Source organism: Octopus sinensis, linkage group LG27 (genome assembly GCF_006345805.1).
Source record: "Octopus sinensis linkage group LG27, ASM634580v1, whole genome shotgun sequence".
In the NCBI taxonomy this organism is placed as follows: Eukaryota; Metazoa; Mollusca; class Cephalopoda; order Octopoda; family Octopodidae; genus Octopus; species Octopus sinensis.
In genome coordinates, this window is record NC_043023.1 from 12,657,776 (window position 1) to 12,675,169 (window position 17,394).

The 17,394-nt window shown below is 39.6% G+C and overlaps 2 protein-coding genes across 2 annotated transcripts in view; both read left to right on the forward strand.

Moving 5' to 3' along the window:
- LOC118768207 (zinc finger protein 708-like) overlaps positions 1 to 882 on the forward strand; it is a 33,221-nt gene extending 32,339 nt beyond the window's left edge. The window contains exon 5 of the mRNA XM_036514292.1: positions 825 to 882. The gene's annotated coding sequence lies outside the window, so the exon portion shown is untranslated. The remainder of the gene's footprint in view (positions 1 to 824) is intronic.
- Positions 334 to 14,096, forward strand: LOC118768209 (zinc finger protein 679-like). The gene is made up of 3 exons (XM_036514302.1): positions 334 to 553; positions 800 to 938; positions 13,471 to 14,096. The coding sequence occupies exons 1-3, from the start codon at positions 374 to 376 to the stop codon at positions 13,695 to 13,697; spliced, it is 546 nt and encodes a 181-aa protein (XP_036370195.1). The 5' UTR covers positions 334 to 373; the 3' UTR covers positions 13,698 to 14,096.
- The last annotated feature ends 3,298 nt before the right edge of the window (positions 14,097 to 17,394 follow it).

Consider the following 17,394-nt stretch of genomic DNA (forward strand, 5'->3'; position numbering starts at 1 on the left):
AAATGATTTACCACAGATATCACAATGGTATGGCTTCTCTCCTGTATGAATACGTTTGTGATCAGTTAAAATGTTACTTCTAGAAAATGATTTACCACAGATATTACAATGATGGGGCTTTCCTCCTGTATGAGTACGTTTGTGTTTAGGTAAATCAGCACTTCGAGAAAATGATGATGAACCTACAGGTTAAGTTTGAGTAACTTTACAAAAGAGTTAACCAATTTATATCTTCTGTTTTAGATATTAAGCAAGATCACCAATGAAAGTAACATAACATTTAATTATTCTCTGATGCATTTGAACACAAATATTCATAGAAATGAAACAGATACTATCATTGTGATATGTATAACGAAATTATTCTCTCATTATGAATAATTCAACTAAAGCAAAAATCTCTGATAAAAGAGAGAAGCCATATCACTGTGATATCTGTGGTAAGTCATTCTCTAAAACTGGTAATCTAAGAATGCACAGACGTGTTCATACTGGAGAAAAACCATATCAGTGTGATATCTGTAGTAAATCATTTTCTGAAAATGGCACTTTAACTCGTCACAAATTTATTCATACTGGGGAAAAGCCGCATCAGTGTGATATCTGTGGTAAATTATTCTCTCAAATTAGTCACTTGACTGAACACAAACGTGGTCATACAGGAGAGAAGCCATTCCATTGTGATATCTGTGGTTAATCATTCACTATAGTCATTTGACTAGACATATACGTATTCATAATGGGGAAAAACCATATCAATGTGATAACTGGTGAATCATTCTCTGAAATTAGCAATTTCACGAGACACCTACGTATTCATACAGGAGAGAAGCCATATCATTGTGATATCTGTGGTAAATCATTCTCTCACAGTAGTGACTTGCCTAAACATAATCGTATTCATACTGGGGAAAAACCATATCATTGTGATATCTGTGGTGAGTCATTCTCTCAAAAGCGCCACTTAAGCACACATCTGAGTATTCATACACAGGTCTAATCGTATCAATATCCAAATTTATTACAACCTGGCAGGACAAGTGAGACCATAACCCATGGCCTCTACCTGGGATGTAGCCAGTCCACTTTTGCATACCTTACTTTCTTGAGACACAAAACTCTACTTGTGAAGACCTGTTGAGTCAAGTGAGAATCAGAAATAGAATGAAAATCACTTAACATCAATGGAAATTGTAGCTGAGATACCAGTGCTGGTGGCACGTAAAAAGCACCATCCGATCGGTGCCGCTGGCAGCCTCCCCTGGCACCTGTGCCAGTGGCATGTAAAAAGCACCATCTGATCGTGGCCATTGCCAGCCTCGCCTGGCTCCCATGCTGGTGGCACATAAAAAGCAACGAGCGATCTTGGCCGATGCCAGCGCCCCTTGGCACGTAAAAAGCACCATCCGATCTTTGCCATTGCCATCCTTGCCTGGCTTCCGTGCCAGTGGCACGTAAAAAGCATCGACCGATCGTGGCCGCTGCCTGCCACTCCTGGCCCCTGTGCCGGTGGCATGTAAAAAGCATCCACTGCACTCACAGAGTGGTTGGCGTTTAAGAAGGGCATCCAGCTGCAGAAACACTGCCAGATCAGACTGCAACCTGGTTCAGCCTCCTGGCTTCCCAGACCCCAGTCAACCGTCCAACCCATGCTAGCAGGGAAAACAGATGTTATACAATGATGATGAGGAGGATTCTCTACAGTTTCCTGTGACAGACAGCTCTTCTTTTGTGTACTGGACATTTTCAATGTTTTGTTATTAAACATTTTGTAAAAATAAAATTTTTTGTGCATGCTTATTCTCTCTTTCTCTTTCTCTTTTACTTGTTTCAGTCGTTTGACTGTGGCCATGCTGGAGCACCGCCTTTAATGCAGCATCTCGACCCCGGGACTTATTCTTTTGTAAGCCCAGTACTTATTCTATCGGTCTCTTTTGCCGAACTGCTAACTGACGGGGACATAAACACACCAGCATCGATTGTCAAGCAATGCTAGGGGGACAAACACAATCACATTCATATATATACATCTATACAACAGGCTTCTTTCAGTTTCCGTCTACCAAATCCACTCACAAGGCATTGGTCGGCCTGAGGCAATAGTAGATACTTACCCAAGGTGACACGCAATGGGACTGAATCCAGAACCATGTGTTTGGTAAGCAAGCTACTTACCACACAGCCACTCCTGCGCCTATATGTATATTGTGATTACATTTTCTTTTGAGTTGTCATATTTTGTCCCATAGTTTCTGGGTAATCGGTAGCTATCTTATTTCTGGTGCCACTACAATCTTTCTATTTTCAAGCCCCGCACTCAAGGGGGAGCCGTGTAGTGACACCTGGTCCCTGACGCCATTTTAGGATTTTCATCCACGCATGCACAGGGGTAAGAGCCTGCTGGAAGCCCCTTATGCACATGTGCAGTCATCAGCATCAGCTAGGCTTGACCGCTGTCCTCTCTCTCTCTTCGCCCCTGCTTCCAACCAAGCCGGACGTCACTTGACCAGCTCCGTGTGGCTGGAATTCTGAAGGCGATCCATGACTTCAGCGAATCTGTGAAGTATGCCTTCACAATCGTGATTAAACTGTCTCTGTTGCTTCTGCACCAAGGCGACCTAGCTACTGATTGTCCAGAGATGTAACGCTTGTACAGACAGAAAAATAGATATTGTTATTTGTTCAGAGATCCTTGTTCTATTGATTTTTTAATGGCTTTGCAGGGTGACTGGGGAAATGTAAAGGTGTGCACGACCACCCTTGGACGGTTTTGAATGACCATAGAAAGTGCGAGACCTCTAACTGAAAAATTGTGGATTTGTATAAAAGACACACACACAGACATTTTGCCGTTTATATATATATTTAATGGCTTTGCGGGGTGACTGGGGAAATGTAAAGATGTGCACGACCACTCTTGGACGGTTTTGAATGACCATAGAAAGTGCGAGCCCTCTAACTGAAAAATTGTGGATTTGTTTAAAGGACAGGCACACACAGACAGACATTTGGCCATTTATATTGTTATGGTTTGGCTAGTGCAGTATTTCTTGACCCACTTTTTGGGAGTGGCGCCGGCACGTCTGGAAGAAAAGCAACAGCCCTTTGTTTACTGGAAGAGTAATGGCTTTTTTGGAGGGACCTTTTGGCCTTGTGCGGTCGATTGGGGGTCAGAGAGATGTGAGGGCCGAGGAAGAGGAAAGTAGTGAGAAAGATAGAGTAAGGGCTGAGAGCAGATAGAGAGAGTATAAGGCTAAGAGACAGATTGAGGATAGAGATAGGCAGTTAGGGCTGAGAGCAGTGAGAGAGGATGAGGGGCAGAGGAAGACAGGCAGAGAGTATAGCAGAGCTAGGGTAGTGGCAAGGACAGAGCAAGTGAGGTTTTTGCACTGTCGGATTTTGGAAGTCAGAGGAAGCGGTTGGGATGCGAGAGCTTGGCAGGTTGGAGCTAGCAGCGCAAAAAGGGATATATACAGAGGAATAGGCGACAGAGAGAGAGAAACCACAATATGGGACACTGGCTATTCTAATCAGGAATTAAGGTATTTAATTGTATTGATACGTGCTACGATGTAAAGAGACTGTAGAAGGAAAAAAAAGAATTGGTGTATTGAACAGTGAAATGAACAATGTGAATTGTGTAAAGACATTTTGTACAGTGTTGTGATTTGAACATTGTATAATGTCCTTCGAACTGTATATGACTTGTTGTGTCGTTACCGGACTGTTATATTGTTACTTGCATGTTTAAATGCTTTGATCTGTTGTATACCTGTATTGATTTGTTGTTTCCTTTAAATGCTTTGATGTTGTAACAATTAATTGTCATAAACTAGTTGTTAAATGTAAGCCAGTTGTTGCCTTGCAGTTTTGTGTCTCTCTCGGTTGCCTCTGTGTCTCTCTGTGCTGCTGTTACAGTTGATGTTGTTGTTCTATCTCTCCTCTCTCTGGGTTCCGTGGCAAACCTGCCCGTTCGGGCGAGCGGCGACGGGTGTTTCCGTAAGAATATATATAGAGATGTTGATGTAATTCAGCCTAAGGAGACATCTACAGCTGGCTACACGACATGATCTGTTTATATTCGCGAGTGCCCGTTCTCCATATTTTATTTGTTAGTATAAAATACTTTTAAAAATGGAAGACTTAGCAACACCAGTGAGAACAGTCAAAATCAAAATCAAACCAAATCAATTCATATATCAGAAAGCAGAACCAAATTGAGGTCGATCAACATCAGTGGGAATTGCAGCTGTGGTTAAGCGAACCATCCGATCGTGGTCGTTTCCGGCGCCGCACCGTCTAGCCTCCGTATCGGTGACACGTAAAAGCACCACCCATTCGTGTCCGTTGCCAGCCTCACCTGGCCCCTGTGCCAGTGACACGTAGAAGCACCATCCGTTCTTGGCCGTGTGCCAGCTCTGCCTGGTCCCCGTGTCGGTGGGACGTAAAAGCACCACCCGTTCATGTCTGTTGCCAGCCTAGTCTGGCCCTGTGCCGGTGACACGTAAAAGCACCATCCGTTCGTGGCCGTTTGCCAGCTCTGTCTGGCCCTTGTGCGGGTGGCGCGTAAAAAGCACCCACTACACTCACGGAGTGAATGCTGTTAGGAAGGGCATCCAGCCATAGAAACACTGCCAGATCTAATTGGGCTTGATGAAGCCTTCTAGCTTCACAGACCCCAGTTGAACCGTCCAACCCATGCTAGCATGGAAAACGGACGCTAAATGATGATGATGATGATGATGAATCTTCCTAATTTTCTGCAGATTTAAGAATTGTCTTTTAAATCTGTAGGTCAAAAGGTAAAAATCCCAGCGCTACTCTATTTCCTTTCGTAATTGTGCATTATGTTGAGAGCGGCGCCATCTTTTCCCTCCCCGTTGTCATTGGAAGAATTAATCAACCTTCGAATATCGAACACAAGACACTACATTCCATCCACTGACGGTTCTCTCAAAGTAGCAACTTAATTATACATGAGAGAAAATTGATCACTGTGATCATCATCATCATCATCGTTTAACGTCCAATTTCCATTCTAGCATGGGTTGTACGATTTGATTGAGGACTGGCGAACCAGGAAGCTGCACCAGGCTCCAATCTGATCTGGCAGAGTTTCTACAGCTGGATGCCCTCCTAACACCAACCAGCTGTAGAAACTCTACCAGATCAGAATGAAGCCTGGTGCTGCCATCTGGTTCGCCAACTATTCTCTGGGAATAATGGAGATCTTTTCGGTTTGAACGGCAGGTTTTTAAATTTCTAGGTAACTAAAAAAACTTTAAACTTCGTATACAGATAGAATGTATTTATAAAGCATCCTTTTCCTTGGCTTTATTGAGAAAATTCTGTAGTTTGTAACATATTTGTTGTTTTTTTTCTGCAATTTCAACCAATCAAGGACGTCTATTGAGGTAAAAAAAAAACATTATGTGCCTTATGAATATGTCCTTCGTTTAAGAAACAGATTGGGATTATTTACATTTTTGAAGAAAAAAAGATGCCCTTTCCCCACCCCTAACCCTAACAAAGATTGAAATGCAATAGATCGATACTAGGGTCATAATTATGGGTGACAATTTCATATGACACCGCTACAAAAAACTGCCGGTCAAACCGAAAAGATCCTTTTTTTTTACACAAAGTAAATAATAAGGCGATGCTTCGATATATAAGTACACACGTGACTTTGTTTACATTTGCGAAGATAACAGAAAGCCTTTTCTCCCCACTTCTAACCCTAACACGTGGAAATTATTAAAAAAAACTGCCGTTCAAACCGAAAAGATCCCAAATATCTTACAAACTATAGAATTTTCTCAATAAAGCCAAGAGAAAAAGATGTTTTATAAACACATTCTACCAGTATACGAAGTTTAAAAGTGTTTAGTTACGTGGACATTCTTTTAATAAACTGCCGTTCAAACCGAAAAGATCCCAAATATCTTACAAACTATAGAATTTTCTCAATAAAGCCAAGAGAAAAAGATGTTTTATAAACACATTCTACCAGTATACGAAGTTTAAAAGTGTTTAGTTACGTGGAAATTATTTTCAAAAACTGCCGGTCAAACCGAAAAGATCCCCAAAAGGTATCCAAGCATTGTTCTTTAGATGAGAGAGAAGTGTGAAGGAAGGACAATGATTGGACAGGAGAGAAAATGACGTCAGAAACGGATCGGAAGTGCAACGGCCTGACGTCACATCAGGAAGATATAAGTCAAAGATGCCTTCTTTCTTTCGGTGTCTGCGACGGGGTCCAGTTCGTGCGCTGGAAACGGTCGTAGATTAGAATATGTGAGTGTATATATTCTATATTACCTCGATGGTAAAATCGTTGACAGAATGGGACAAAGAAGACACCGGAACGAAACGAACCAGTCATAGAAAATTGAAGAACTATAACCATATAAAGGGATATAACTTTCCTTAATTAATTAATTAAGGTGCTTAATTAACGATCGTTGACTCGTTGTTTGTGTCTGAATACGGTAAGTTGACAAAGATTTATTTTAAGGCTGTAATGATGATGATAATACCAATAATAATAAGGTACTACTAGCGAACAGTGGTCCCGGTGCGTGCACTCGCGTATCCGCGCTTGCTAGTCGTAAGTAGTCGATCCTACAATCTTTAAAACTAAGTAAATACATTATTTTTGTTAACAAACTAAGGTTAGGGTTAAAAAGTCGTAGGATCGACTACATACGACTAGCTAGCACGGATGCGCGCACCTGGACCACTGTTCGCTAGTAGTACCGCGCACCTCTCCAAGATAATGACGCTTACTTGTGAGAAAAAGTTAGGAAATGGGAAATATATCCAGAATACATAAAGTATGGAGAAAATTAGAAAGATTAATCTATTTTTTAAATATTTTATACTAAAAAATAAAATACGGAGAACGGGCACTCGCGAATATAAACAAACTTATAAGGGTGTAAGAGTTAGCAGTTCCTTCTCTAAGCTTGGATTCGAAATCGAATCCAAGAATCATCGGTCGTCAAATACCAATGCATGTATAGGCGCGAAATTAAGAATCCCTTTGTTCTGACAAAAACTGATTGATCATCTCCCTTTGACCTCCGACCTGAGCAATGTCAGGACAAAGGGATTCCTTATTTCGCGCCTATACATGCATTGGTATTTGACGACCGATGATTCTTGGACTCGATTTCGAATCCAAGCTTAGAGAAGGAACTGCTAACTCTTACAAGGGTACTATTTAAGAAGAGAGGTCCCGGTGCGCAATTCTGCAGTAGCTAGTCGTGACTAATCGATCCTTTCTTTGTACTTTTGTTTTATTTACTTTGTTTTAAAAAAATTATATTCTTTGTTTGAAAAAATGAGCGTAACTTCGGTATAGGTACCGGAAGTACCAGATACATTTCAAGAAAGTGTCTTTTTTTCTTATATATGGGGGCGTTATGGTTAAGGTTTGTGTTAGGGGTGGGAGGGTTAATATCTAGATCCGCACCCGGTGGAAAAAATGGAAACGCAAATGTGTAACAGTTGTAAGGCATCGTATATTGACGTAATAAGACGGAAAAAAGGGGCGCTGACGAACGGGGGTGGGGGGGTGGTGGTGGAAATTCCCAGGATCAACCTGGAATCTAAAATGTGTAACAGTTGTAAGGCATCGTATATTGACGGAATAAGACGTAAAAAAAGGGCGCTGACGAACGGGGGTGGGGGGGGGTCGGAAAATTCCCAGGATCAACCGTAGAGGATCCACGCCCAGGTGGCAAAAATGGAAAAAAATATGTGTAAGAGGTGTAAGGCATCGTATATTGAAGGAATATGACGAAAAAAAAGCGCGCTGACAAACGGGGGGGGGGGGGAGGGCGCTCGGAAAATTCCCAGGATCAACCGTAGAGGATCCACGCCCAGGTGGCAAAAATGGAAAAAAATATGTGTAAGAGGTGTAAGGCATCGTATATTGAAGGAATATGACGAAAAAAAAGCGCGCTGACAAACGGGGGGGGGAGGGCGCTCGGAAAATTGCCTACGATTTAAAGAAAAATTTACCATCAATTTTCACCATTTAAACGCATTGTTGGCATAAGGGAAGTAACTCTCTAAAAATCTCTATATATAAACGGCAGTTTTTCTGTGTGTCTGTCAGGTTGTACCCTCACCCTGACCACGGCTTTCAACCGATTCTGATGAAACTTGACACACACATAACCCAATGTCATAATTCAAAACTAACGCAGCGAAAATTTTGAAAAGTTCCCCCAGTTCTGAAAAATATCGATAAATTCGACATGGGGTCGAGAATTTCAATTTTTTTGCTATTTTCAATATTCTTCAATATTTTTGCTAAAAATGCTTTATAGTTATTTCCCTTACAAACCCGAGCAACGCCGGGCGATACTGCTAGTCTATATATATTTTTTTTTTATTTTACAAACAAAAAGTGAAAACTGAAGTAATAGAATTTGAATTTTTGAAGTTGCGATTGATAATTATTCTGTGACAATCAATAATATTGGGAAAATATAATCTGTACTTACCACATGTGTGGTAGATTTGCTGATTATTTTCAACAAATCTACCACGCTTCTATTTCAAATTCTTTAACGTTGTCAGTTGTTACAGCAGCCACGTGGAAATTGGTCGAACATCTTTATTGCCCAGGATACAAATTCGCAGCTTGCAATAAAAATTCATGAATCCTTTTGGGAGCAGGGCGGAAAGCTTGCATGAATTGGTATGTAGCTACATATTGTTTTAAGTAACACGATTTAATTCCTGCTCTTATGACGTTTTTTTTTAAGCTCCCCCAAAATCTTTCTATTGTCTGTGTATGTATAGATGGGTTTGTTGGATCTACAAAATTCTGGCTGTGATTTATCTTAAAATGCGTGTAGCCTAATGTATCTAACCTATTATATACGGGCCAACAATCACTATATACAGTTGAACCAGGTTTAATGTGGCGTCTAATTAATGGAATTAGTGTGGAAGAATCTCGCCTTAGAATTTCACCACATTCTGATGTCAGGGGTATCAAAAAATTTTTCTTGGAATCTCTTTCGATTCCGCCAAATAGCCAAATAGTTTTCACAAGTCTCCCCCTGTTATATTTCCTCCTAACCAAGACTGTCTCATCTATTTCTACTTCTATTCCTGGCCCTCCAATTGGTGTTTGGGAATTTGTGGCCCAATGAAGACAGACTTCAGAGCAGAAGGACCTCCAATCAACCGACGTAGCAAGCGATATATCTAAATTCTCAATAACTGCTTGGTGCGACCAATCTTCTGTTAAGAAATGGTTTACATACAAAAGAATTTTCCAGGGGGTTAATCTACTCCGATTCAAAAAGGTGTTCTTAAATATGGAAACAGAAAAACCACATTCTGTCGCCTTCTGTCTTCTTCTGCGAACCATTTTCCTGCAACGAAATATATGTGTTCCATTTCGTAGAATACACGGTGAATTGCACGTCGGGCAATTCACATTTCTTGGTATCACCCCATGTTCCCGAAAAAATTCTAATGCTGTTTCATCGTTAAGCCGAAATCTCGAAACCCCGTCATACAGACTCAGCTCGCACGGAATAACACACGATGCCATCATGCAAATTAAAATGACCAGATTAAAGATAAATTCAAATAATATTTTCGTTAAAGGGAAGAGTACGTCTAGTCACTGCGAATACACAAATTTGAAAGGCTTTTCCACGCTGCCTGCGCACGCAATTAGGGCTGGCACTTCACGCAATTAGGGCTGGCACTTCCGGCAATGTGGTCACTCAATGTGGTCAACCGGAAGTTGGGCTGGCACTTCCCAATATTATTGATTGTCACAGAATAATTATCAATCGCAACTTCAAAAATTCAAATTCCATTACTTCAGTTTTCACTTTTTGTTTGTAAAATAAAAAAAAATATATATATAGACTAGCAGTATCGCCCGGCGTTGCTCGGGTTTGTAAGGGAAATAACTATAAAGCATTTTTAGCAAAAATATTGAAAAATATTGAAAATAGCAAAAAAATTGAAATTCTCGACCCCATGTCGAATTTATCGATTTTTTTCAGAACTGGGGGAACTTTTCAAAATTTTCGCTGCGTTAGTTTTGAATTATGACATTGGGTTATGTGTGTGTCAAGTTTCATCAGAATCGGTTGAAAGCCGTGGTCAGGGTGAGGGTACAACCTGACAGACACACAGAAAAACTGCCGTTTATATATAGAGATTTTTAGAGAGTTACTTCCCTTATGCCAACAATGCGTTTAAATGGTGAAAATTGATGGTAAATTTTTCTTTAAATCGTAGGCAATTTTCCGAGCGCCCTCCCCCCCCCCCGTTTGTCAGCGCGCTTTTTTTTCGTCATATTCCTTCAATATACGATGCCTTACACCTCTTACACATATTTTTTTCCATTTTTGCCACCTGGGCGTGGATCCTCTACGGTTGATCCTGGGAATTTTCCGACCCCCCCCACCCCCGTTCGTCAGCGCCCTTTTTTTACGTCTTATTCCGTCAATATACGATGCCTTACAACTGTTACACATTTTAGATTCCAGGTTGATCCTGGGAATTTCCCCCCCCCTTCCCCCCCCACCCCCGTTCGTCAGCGCCCCTTTTTTCCGTCTTATTACGTCAATATACGATGCCTTACAACTGTTACACGTTTGCGTTTCCATTTTTTCCACCGGGTGCGGATCTAGATATTAACCGGTGGGAGAAAAGGGTTTCTGTTATCTTCAGAAATGTAAACAAAGCCACTGACGGTACCTATACCGAAGGATCGCCAAAAACTAATTTACTTTGTGTGAAAACAATTATTTATTTTGTGTTTTATTTACTTTGCTAGGTAGTCGTTGTAGGATCGACTAATCACGACTAACTATCGCGCGTGTGCGCACCGGGACCACTCTTTTTAAGTAGTACCAGAGAAAATTAGAACGATTAATCTATTTTTTTAACTATTTTATACTAAAAAATAAAATACGCAGAACGGGCACTCGCGAATATAAACAAACATGTATGTACGTATACATATGTATTTATGCATATATATGTATTATTATGTATACATATATGTGTGTGTGTAAGGGTGAAAGAAATTGAATATTAATTAATAACATCAATTTCGTATGGATTTTGGCGTTTGGTTCAGCAAATTACGTTTTTGATATACTCTACCGATGATTCGAAAATGATTTGTAAGTAAAATTACACAATCTATTAACGATGAAACAATTGTATAGAGTTAATCCATTTTTTCGTTATTTTTCATTTGTCCTGCCCGCTTACATTCTTGGCGTGTTGAATTAATGCTTGAGAACAATTCTTTAGTGTGGATTCCCTTTGCCGATCTATTTCTAGCATTAGAGTGACCACATGTGGTCCCTCTCTTAATACTTGTATGTATATATATATATATATATGTGTGTGTGTGTATACAAATATATTTGTAGTGAATCTTGCACGCATGAAGTAGATTGGATCCACCAGAGCCAAAATTTTATTTAACCCTTCACCAAAATTTTCCCCACAGCAGAACAATAGAGAAATCTCTATAGAGAATGTTGTAAAAGTTTCAATGCCTCAATGGATTCTGACCCCTGCAAACATAGACATTAAATGGATGACAGTGTTGATGTTGTAAGATTTGCAATGTTGAATTACTATGTCGTTTAATGATTCTCTTTATCTCACTGCTTCTTTTTTTTTTCTATTTCAGAATATAACATCCTGTTGATATGAAAGAAATTGCTTCATTCAGATGTGCCTCTGATATTTTATCAGCTCCCATCAACCAAAGGAAGATGATATATTTATAAGGAGCATTCATCAATACATCAAACTCATCTTATAAAGGAAATCTGTGAAAAACAACAGCAAAATATTTCTTGATTTAGATATTAAGCAAGATCACAGATGAAAGAAGCATAGCATTAAATTATTCTCTGAAGTTAGCAACACAAATATATTCATAGAAATGAATTTTTTTCCTATTTCAGAATATCATACCATGTTGATTTAAAAGAAATTTCTTCATTCGGGATGTGTGTCTGATATTTTTATTGACTTTCATCAATTAAAGGAAGACCATATATTCATAAGGCACATTCATCAAAACATCAGCTTCTTTATATAAATAAAATCTTCGACGAACGATGGGGAAATATTTCTTCTGGATGATGGAATTAAGAGCAACATTTTTTTTGCCATCTGGAATGTAGAGATGATGATGAACCTACAGGTTAAGTTTGAGTAACTTTACAGAAGAGTTAACCAATTTATATCTTCTGTTTTAGATATTAAGCAAGATCACCAATGAAAGTAACATTTAATTATTCTCTGATGCATTTGAACACAAACATTCATAGAAATGAAACAGATACTATCATTGTGATATGTATAACGAAATTATTATCTCATAATGAATAATTCAACAAAAGCAAAAATCAATGATAAAAGAGAGAAGCCATATCACTTTGATATCTGTGGTAAGTCATTCTCTCAAAGTTGTAATCTAAGAAGGCACAGACGTGTTCATACTGGAGAAAAACCATATCAGTGTGATATCTCTGGTAAATCATTTTCTGACAATAGCACTTTAACTCATCACAAATTTATTCATACTGGGGAAAAGCCGCATCAGAGTGATATCTGTGGTAAATCATTTTCTCAAAATAGCACTTTAACTCAAAACAAATTTATTCATACTGGGGAAAAGCCGCATCATTGTGATATCTGTGGTAAATCATTTTCTCAGCCTTCTTCTTTAAAAGAGCACAAACGTATTCATACAGGAGTGAAGCAATACCATTGCGATATCTGTGGTAAATCATTCTCTCACAGTAGTCACTTGCCTAAACATAAACGTATTCATACAGGGAAAAACCATATCAATGTGATATCTGTGGTGAATCATTCTCTGAAATTGGCACTTTAACCGGACACCTATGTACTCATACAGGAGAGAAACCATATCAGTGTGATATCTGTGGTAAATCATTCTCTACCAATAGTGACTTAAATAAACAGAAACGTACTCATACAGGAGAAAAACCATTGTGATATCTGTGGTAAATCATTTTCTGACAATAGCACTTTAACTCATCACAAATTTATTCATACTGGGGAAAAGCCGCATCAGTGTGATATCTGTGGTAAATCATTTTCTCGAAGTGCTGACTTACCTAAACACAAACGTACTCATACAAGAGAGAAACCATATCAGTGTGATATCTGTGATAAATCATTTTCTGAAAATAGCAATTTAACTCATCACAAATTTATTCATACAGGAGAGAAGCCATACTATTGTGATATCTGTGGTAAATCATTCACTACAAATAGTTCTTTGACTAGTCATATACGTATTCATACTGGGGAAAAAACCATATCAGTGTGATATCTGTGGTAAATCATTCTCTACCAGTGGTGACTTAAATAAACACAAACGTACACCTACAAGAGAAAAGCCCCATCATTGTAATGTCTGTGGTAAATCATTTTCTAGAAGTAACAGTTTAACTGATCACAAACGTATTCATACAGGAGAGAAGCCATACCATTGTGATATCTGTGGTAAATCACTTTCCCATAATTCTACTTTAAACAAGCACAAACGTATCCATTCAGGTGAGAAGCCATATCATTGCGATATCTGTGGTAAGTCATTTTCTGGTAATAGCAATTTAATCAGTCACAAACGTATTCATTCAGGTTAAAAACCATATCATTGTGATATCTGTGGTAAATCATTCTCTCACAGTAGTGACTTGCCTAAACATAAACGTATTCATACTGGGGAAAAACCATATCATTGTGATATTTGTGGTATGTCATTCTCTCAAAAACGCCAATTAAGTACACATCTGAGTATTCATACACAGGTGTAATCGTATCAATATCAAAATTTATTACAACCCGGCAGGACAAGTGAGACCATAACCCATGGTCTCTACCTGGGATGTAGCCAGTCCACTTATGCATACCTTTCCTTCTTGGGACAGAAAACTCTACTACTGAAGACCTGTTGATGCAAGTGAGAATCAAAATCGAAATCAATCAACATCAATGGAAATTGTAGCTGTGATACCAGTACTGGTTGCACGTAAAAAGCACCATCCGATTGTGGCCATTGCCAGCCACGCCTGGCCTCTGTGCCGGTGGCACATAAAAAGCAACGGCCGATCTTGGCCGAAGCCAGCCTCACCTGGCCCCTGTGCCGGTGGCACATGAAAAGCATCCACTACACTGACAGAGTAGTTGGCGTTTAGGAAGGGCATCCAGCTGTAGAGACACTGCCAGATCAGACTGCAACCTGGTGCAGCCTCCTGGTTTCCCAGACCCAGTCAACTGTCCAACCCATGCTAGCAGGGAAAACAGATGTTAAACAATGATGATGATGAGGATTCTCTATTGTTTCCTGTGACAGACAGCTGTTCTTTTGTGTACTGGACATTTTCAATGTGGGCGCACTCGCGCAAGCTAGTCGTAAGTAGTCGATCCTACAATTTTTTTTTATTAAACTAAGTAAATAAATTATTTATAGATCCGCGCCCAGGTGGCAAAAATGGAAAAAAATATGTGTAACAGGTGTAAGGCATCGTATATTGAAGGAATATGACGAAAAAAAAAAGCTCGCTGACAAAGGAGGGGGTGGGGACGGGGCTTGGAAAATTCACACGATCAACCGTACTAGATTGGCGCCCGGGTGGCAAAAATGGTAAAAAATGTGTAAAAGGTGTATATATATACATGTATATATATATCACAGACACACACACACACAGTTACGTGCGCAAACACACATGCACACACACAGACAAACACGCACACACACATATTTCCATATCTGTGACTTGTGTTTGTCCCAAGTCAACGCTTCATTTTCGGTTTCGGCTGATTACGTCATCGTAACTTAGCAATTCGACCAAAGGAGAAGGAAGGAATGAGTAGCAGTCTGAAGAGAGATAAGCCCAGCCGTCGATGAGTATGAGTAAACACGCTGATGTGGTGCTCCAGCATGGCGGTCGTCCAAGAATCGAAACTAGCAAACTTCGGACGATAAAATCTACTTTGTAGGTAAATGGTGTCAAGGGAGAGAACTCTTATATATATAAACCATATATATTTAAGAGTAGTCTCCCTTAAGACGTTAAAGACAGATGATAGAACTGAAGCGGTTTCGCAACGTTGTTCAAGGGAGCAAACTCTAGTACCATATATTTGTGAGTATTCTCCCTTGAAACCAATCGTTATGCCAGCAAACTCGTACAGGGGTTGAGAGACGGAGATGGAGAGAGTCAGACCGACAAGCAGTCGGACGGTCACGTAAATCGGTGAATGAAGGATAGAAACGTATTCTGTGTCATTCCATAAATAATTCGGGTTTTTTTTAAAATTTATTTTTCAAGATTAAGATAGGCAGTGTTTTTTTTTTTTAATCTAAAATGTTCTACCTATATATATATATATATATATATGTGTGTGTGTGTATATATATGTGTGTGTGTGTGTGTATATATTTATATATATATGTATATATATATATATATATATATGCACTCACACATACACACGCATATATATATATATATATATATATATATTTCATTTCATTTCATCTAATTTCAGCTCATGAGCTGTGGCCATGCTGGGGCACCACCATTTAAAACTTTGTCAACAACCAGCCATGGGACTTGAACCCAGATCCCTTGGAGATGCATATTTATATGTATGTATATATATTTATGCATACATTCATATATACATACATATATATATATAGGAGTTGAGGAACCTGTGGAAGAGGTAGACCCAGGAAAACCTGGGACGAGGTGGTGAAGCACAACCTTTGAACTTTAGGTCTCACCAAGGAAATGACTAGAGACCGAGACCTATGGAAGTATGCTGTGCGTGAGAAGACCCGGCAAGACCCCTCAGAACAGTCAAAATCAAACCAAATCAACATCAGTGGAAATTGCAGCTGTGGTTAAGCAAACCATCCGATCGTTTGTCCGTTGCCAGCGTCGCCTGGCCCCGTGCCTTTGGCATGTAAAAGCACCATCCGCTCGTGTCCGTTGGCAGCCTCGCCAGGTCCCCGTGCCGGTAGCACGTAAAAGCACCATCCCTTCTTGTCCGTTGCCAACCTCAACTGGCCCCTGTGCCGGTGGCACATAAAAACACCATCCGTTCGTGGCTGTTTGCCAGCGCTGTCTGGCACCTGTGCAGGTCGCACGTAAAATGCACCCACTACACTCACGGAGTGGTTGGCGTTAGGAAGGGCATCCAGCCGTAGAAACACTGCCAAATCTGACTGGGCCTGATAAAGCCTTCCGGCTTCACAGACCCCAGTTAAACCGTCCAACCCATGCTAGCATGGAAAACGGACGCTAAATGATGATGATGATGATGATGATGATTCATCAATACATCAAACCCATCTTATAAAGGAAATCTGTGAAAAACAACGGCAAAATATTTCTTCTGGACGATGGAATTAACAGCAACAATTTGAAGTCTTTGCTGTCTGGAATATAGAGGAGATGATTGTTTTACAGGTTAAATAAGCTTGGATAACTTTACAAAGGGGTAGACAATTGTCACCTCTTCATTTAGATATTAAGCAAAATCACAGATGAAAGAAGCATAGCATTAAATTATTCTCTGAAAATAGCAACACAAATATATTCATAGAAATGAATTTTTTTCCTATTTCAGAATATCATACCATGTTGATTTAAAAGAAATTTCTTCATTCAGATGTGTGTCTGATATTTTGATTGACTTTCATCAATTAAAGGAAGACCATATATTCATAAGACACATTCATCAAAACATCAGCTTCTTTATATAAATAAAATCTTCGACGAACGATGGGGAAATATTTCTTCTGGATGATGGAATTAAGAGCAACATTTTTTTTGCCATCTGGAATGTAGAGATGATGATGAACCTACAGGTTAAGTTTGAGTAACTTTACAAAAGAGTTAACCAATTTATATCTTCTGTTTTAGATATTAAGCAAGATCACCAATGAAAGTAACATAACGTTTAATTATTCTCTGATGCATTTGAACACAAACATTCATAGAAATGAAACAGATACTATCATTGTGATATGTATAACGAAATTATTCTCTCATAATGAATAATTCAACTAAAGCAAAAGTCTCTGATAAAAGAGGGAAGCTATATCACTGTGATCATCATCATCATCATCATCGTTTAACGTCCCCTTTCTATGCTAGCATGGGTTGGACGGTTCAACTGGGGTCTGGCAAGCCCGAAGGCTACACCAGGCCAGTCAGATCTGGCAGTGTTTCTACAGCTGGATGCCCTTCCTAACGCCAACCACTCCGAGAGTGTAGTGGCTGATTTTATGTGCCACCGACACAGGTGCCAGACGAGGCTGGCAGA

Bases quoted from the DNA above. Each gene is read 5' to 3' on its own strand.
- LOC118768209 (XM_036514302.1), top strand. From the start codon at position 374: ATGAATAATTCAACTAAAGCAAAAATCTCTGATAAAAGAGAGAAGCCA. The intron at 554-799 runs ACTCGTCACAAA...ATTAGCAATTTC, and splicing joins TTTCTGAAAATGGCACTTTA to ACGAGACACCTACGTATTCA. The intron at 939-13,470 runs GTGAGTCATTCT...GTAATGTCTGTG, and splicing joins ATATCATTGTGATATCTGTG to GTAAATCATTTTCTAGAAGT.